A 4,022-nucleotide genomic window follows, 5' to 3' on the forward strand; every position below is an offset into this window, starting at 1 on the left:
GCTCTGTGCCCCGTGGCCTGGAGTAGGGTGTCCAGGGCAACGGCTAGCGCCCCAGCACCAACCTGCCAGTCCTGCTTTGCTAGTCTCCTGGCAATGAGAAGGACCTGCGGTGCTCTGGGACCTAGGGCGGTTCGGGGACTTCCCCCTCAGTACCCCAGAAGGCCTGCCCGAGGCTGCAGAAGACCGGTGGGGGCTGATGTGGGGTTTGAAGGCCCAGCCCAGCCCAGGAGCACTATTTATTGTATATTTATTGTTTGAGTGTCACCATCAAAGAGGGAAGGGCGGCAAGGGAGGGGGGTCGAGCCCATCTGCTTGCAGGAAGGCCTGGCACAGGCGGCTGTGGGCCGGGACCCCCACCAAGCCAGCAGAATGGGGCTGGCCTAGCTGAGGCCTGACTTTTTTCAATAAAACATTGTGTACTTCTGGGCCTCCCGCTGCCCCAGCTCTGTTTCCCCTGGCGCCAGGGAAGAAGGCAGAACTGAACCCAGGCCCAGAGCCTGCGCCCTGAGGCTGTGCCCCTTCCCAGCAATGGCAATCTCTGGCCAGCCCCATTGGCCAGGCCATCCCTCCCACAGGCCCCATGGCCCCTCCCACACCCATAGCAGATAAGGCCAGCCCAGGACTGCCTCCTCTGGCAGTAGGTACAGGGCTGGAATGGGGCTGCCTGGCTCCCCATGGCAGTGGGTGCTGCTGCTGCTGGGACTGCTGCTCCCCCCTGCCGCCCCCTTCTGGCTCCTCAATGTGCTCTTCCCCCCGCACACCACGCCCAAGGCTGAGCTCAGTAACCGCACACGGCCGGTCATCATTGGTAAGCCCCCGCCAGGCCCCTGCTACACCAGGCCCAGCCCCTAGCAGCAGAGGCTACCAAGGCCCTTCTGCCCCTGCATGATCCCCAGTACCTGCCTCAGTGTGGGGAGGGGCTTATCCTGCAGAGAAATCGCCCCTTCCCCCAAGACACTGTTCTCTCTCTGAGTTGTCTCCTCCAGGGAGGGGAAGGCTCCTGGAGAAGGCTAGGGGACGGGATCTGGCAGTGGTACTGGCCAGGGTGTGGTCAGCGGCAGCACACTAGACCCTGGGTCAGGCCCTATCACTCCTTCCTCCGCCACCACCTTAGCAAGGGTGAGATGCCCAGCCTAGAGCAGGAGAGTCCCATGACAGCCTGCCCACTACTCCAGGCCCAGCCTTCAACCCCCATACCTATTTGTTCTCCCCTTGGACTTTGGCAATAATGGGAGGCCAGGCTGGATGTTTACTCTGTGGGGGCAGGAGCCAGCGTCCTTGGTTTCTCTATCTTCCCCGGGGAGCGTGGGCTTTGGGTTACTGGGGGTACGGTGGGGCTGTGTCTGATGTGGAGAGGATAAGTGTCTTTGGTGCCTGGGAGTTGAGCGTGTGGGAGGTGGACCGCTGGGGCTGGCCCGGGGGTGGAGTCATGGGGGGAGCCAAGGAGGCCAGAGTAAGATCCGGTGCCTGCAGTGCCTGGCTGCATGGGGAATCAGCTAGAAGCCAAGCTGGACAAGCCGGATGTGGTGAACTGGATGTGCTACCGCAAGACGGACGACTTCTTTACCATCTGGCTGGATCTCAATATGTTTCTACCCCTTGGGGTGAATTGCTGGATCGATAACACCAGGTATGTGCCATGTGCTCTGCCTGGTCTACAGACCTGCCCCTTGGCTACCGGCTGCTGAACGTCCCGCTGTCCCCAGGGTTATCTACAACCGCACCTCTGGGTACATGTCCAATGCGCCTGGTGTAGAGATCCGTGTCCCTGGCTTTGGCAAGACTTACTCTATTGAGTACCTGGATGACAATAAGCTAGCAGGTATGTGTGCGGGGGGGGGGGGGGGGGGGAAGGCCCGGGGCACTGGTTGTGGGGCCAGCAGGTCTGGGTCGCAGGTGTTGTAGCCAGAGTCTTGAATGTTGCCGCCTCCCACAGGTTACATGCACACACTGGTACAGAATCTGGTCAACAACGGGTATGTGCGGGATGAGACGGTGCGGGCTGCCCCCTACGACTGGCGGCTGGAGCCTAGTGAGTGTCTGCAGGTGGTGGGTGTGGGGCGGGGCAGGTGGCCCTTGACCCCAACTGTCCTGACCTCTCCATCCCCCGCAGGACATCAGGAAGAATACTACCGGAAGCTGGCAGGGCTGGTGGAGGAGATGCACGCCGCTTATGGGAAGCCTGTCTTCCTCATCGGGCACAGCCTTGGCTGCCTGCACTTGCTTTACTTCTTGCTGCGTCAGCCCCAGTCCTGGAAGGACCGCTTTATTGATGGTTTTATCTCTCTTGGGGCTCCCTGGGGCGGCTCTGTTAAGCCCATGCTGGTCTTGGCCTCAGGTGAGGAGGCCTCTCATCACTGGTCCTGGGGGAGGCGGGGATAGAATGAAGCTGACGTGGAGCTGGCTCTGCGCGCGGCATCTGAGGGCATCTTCTAGCACTGTGGGCGTGCCCACTGTCATCAGTCCCCCAGGAACTGTGGTCCTGGTGGGGCCATTAGGAGTGCTCCTTCCAGAGTGTCAGCCAGGCATGGTGGCCCACACCTGTATGCCCAGTACTTGGGAGGCAGAGACGGGAGGATCACAGGTTCACAGCCAACCCCAGCAACTTAGCGAGATCCTGTTTCACAATAAATAGTAAAGAGGGCCGATGGTGTAGCTAGGAGGTAGAGTGCCCCTAGGTTCAATCCCCAGCACTACAACAAAAAGAGTAACAGAAAACGCAGAACAACAAAATCCAGAGTCTATGTAATAATGACAAAGAGGAAGTAAGAGGAAATAAAGCCCAGCAATCTCATTCACCCTGAGGGTTTGTTCCTTGCGTGTGGGCCCCAGGTGCTGCCTGCCCAGCTTTGTCTTCAGGTACCTTCTGCTCCCAGGAGCCCCTGGCCCAAGGATTTGCTTTGCTGGGGACAGGTCCACCAGAGTGAGAGCCTGCCCTTTCCTGAGATGTAGCTGCAAGGACCCTGCACCGACACAGCCACCATACCCCCTGTGTGCTGGGCACTGCCGGGCTTGGCTTTCCCCAGGCACGCACAGTCTAGTGAGGGAGACTCACCAGATTTTTGTCACTGAACGTCAAAGCAGGCACTGTCTCCGCTCATCCCAAACAGCCCTGTAACCCCTGTGCAGCAGAAAGCCCCACACGCCTTTAGAACAACTAGCCAGCACCCTCCACACCATTCATACCCACCCTCGGGAAGCTGCCCCCACACTCTTGATTGGGGGCTTCTACAGCTCTGTCTTACAGAGACAGCATAACCTCTCATTTAATAAACACACATAGGGCACCTACTGAATACCAGGCCTGCTCCAGCCGATCTCTTGGATTCCAGGTGTGGATGAGGCAGGAACAAGCTTGAGTGTCCTGCTGCACTCAGTCTGGGGGCAAATTGTGGGCCGGAGGCAGCTGGGCCCAGCTCCCCGTCCCACCTTGCTCCGTGTTCACAGGTGACAACCAGGGCATCCCCATCATGTCCAGCATCAAGCTGAAAGAGGAGCAGCGCATAAGCACCACGTCTCCCTGGATGTTCCCTGCCCGCCGGGTGTGGCCCGAGGACCACGTGTTCATTTCCACACCAAGCTTCAACTACACGTTCAGTGACTTCCAGCGCTTCTTTGCAGACCTGCACTTTGAGGACGGCTGGTACATGTGGCTACAGTCACATGACCTGCTGGCAGAACTCCCAGCCCCGGGCGTGGAAGTATACTGTCTGTATGGCGTGGGCCTGCCTACACCCCATACCTACATCTACGACCATGGCTTCCCCTACACAGACCCTGTGGGGGTGCTTTACGAGGATGGTGATGACACAGTTGCCACACGCAGCACTAAGCTCTGTAGCCACTGGCAGGGCCGCCAGCCACAACCCGTGCACCTGCTGCCCCTGCAGGGGACACAGCACCTCAACATGGTCTTCAGCAACCAGACACTGGAGCAGATCAATGCCATTCTGCTCGGGGCCTACCGTCACGGCACCCCTGCACCCTCAGCTGCCAGCCCAGACCCCCAGTCCCCTGAATAA

The 4,022-nt window shown here is 59.4% G+C and overlaps 1 protein-coding gene across 1 annotated transcript; it reads left to right on the forward strand.

Moving 5' to 3' along the window:
• Positions 1-654: 654 nt before the first annotated feature.
• On the forward strand, positions 655-4,022 carry LCAT (lecithin-cholesterol acyltransferase; the record flags this gene model as incomplete). Its single annotated transcript, XM_080704502.1, has 6 exons — positions 655-808; positions 1,474-1,630; positions 1,707-1,822; positions 1,937-2,032; positions 2,114-2,338; positions 3,448-4,022. 6 exons carry the CDS (start codon positions 655-657, stop codon positions 4,020-4,022), a joined length of 1,323 nt encoding a protein of 440 aa, XP_080560628.1.

The sequence above is a fragment of the Muscardinus avellanarius genome (genome assembly GCF_963383645.1).
Source record: "Muscardinus avellanarius genome assembly, chromosome: 10".
NCBI classification, from domain to species: Eukaryota; Metazoa; Chordata; class Mammalia; order Rodentia; family Gliridae; genus Muscardinus; species Muscardinus avellanarius.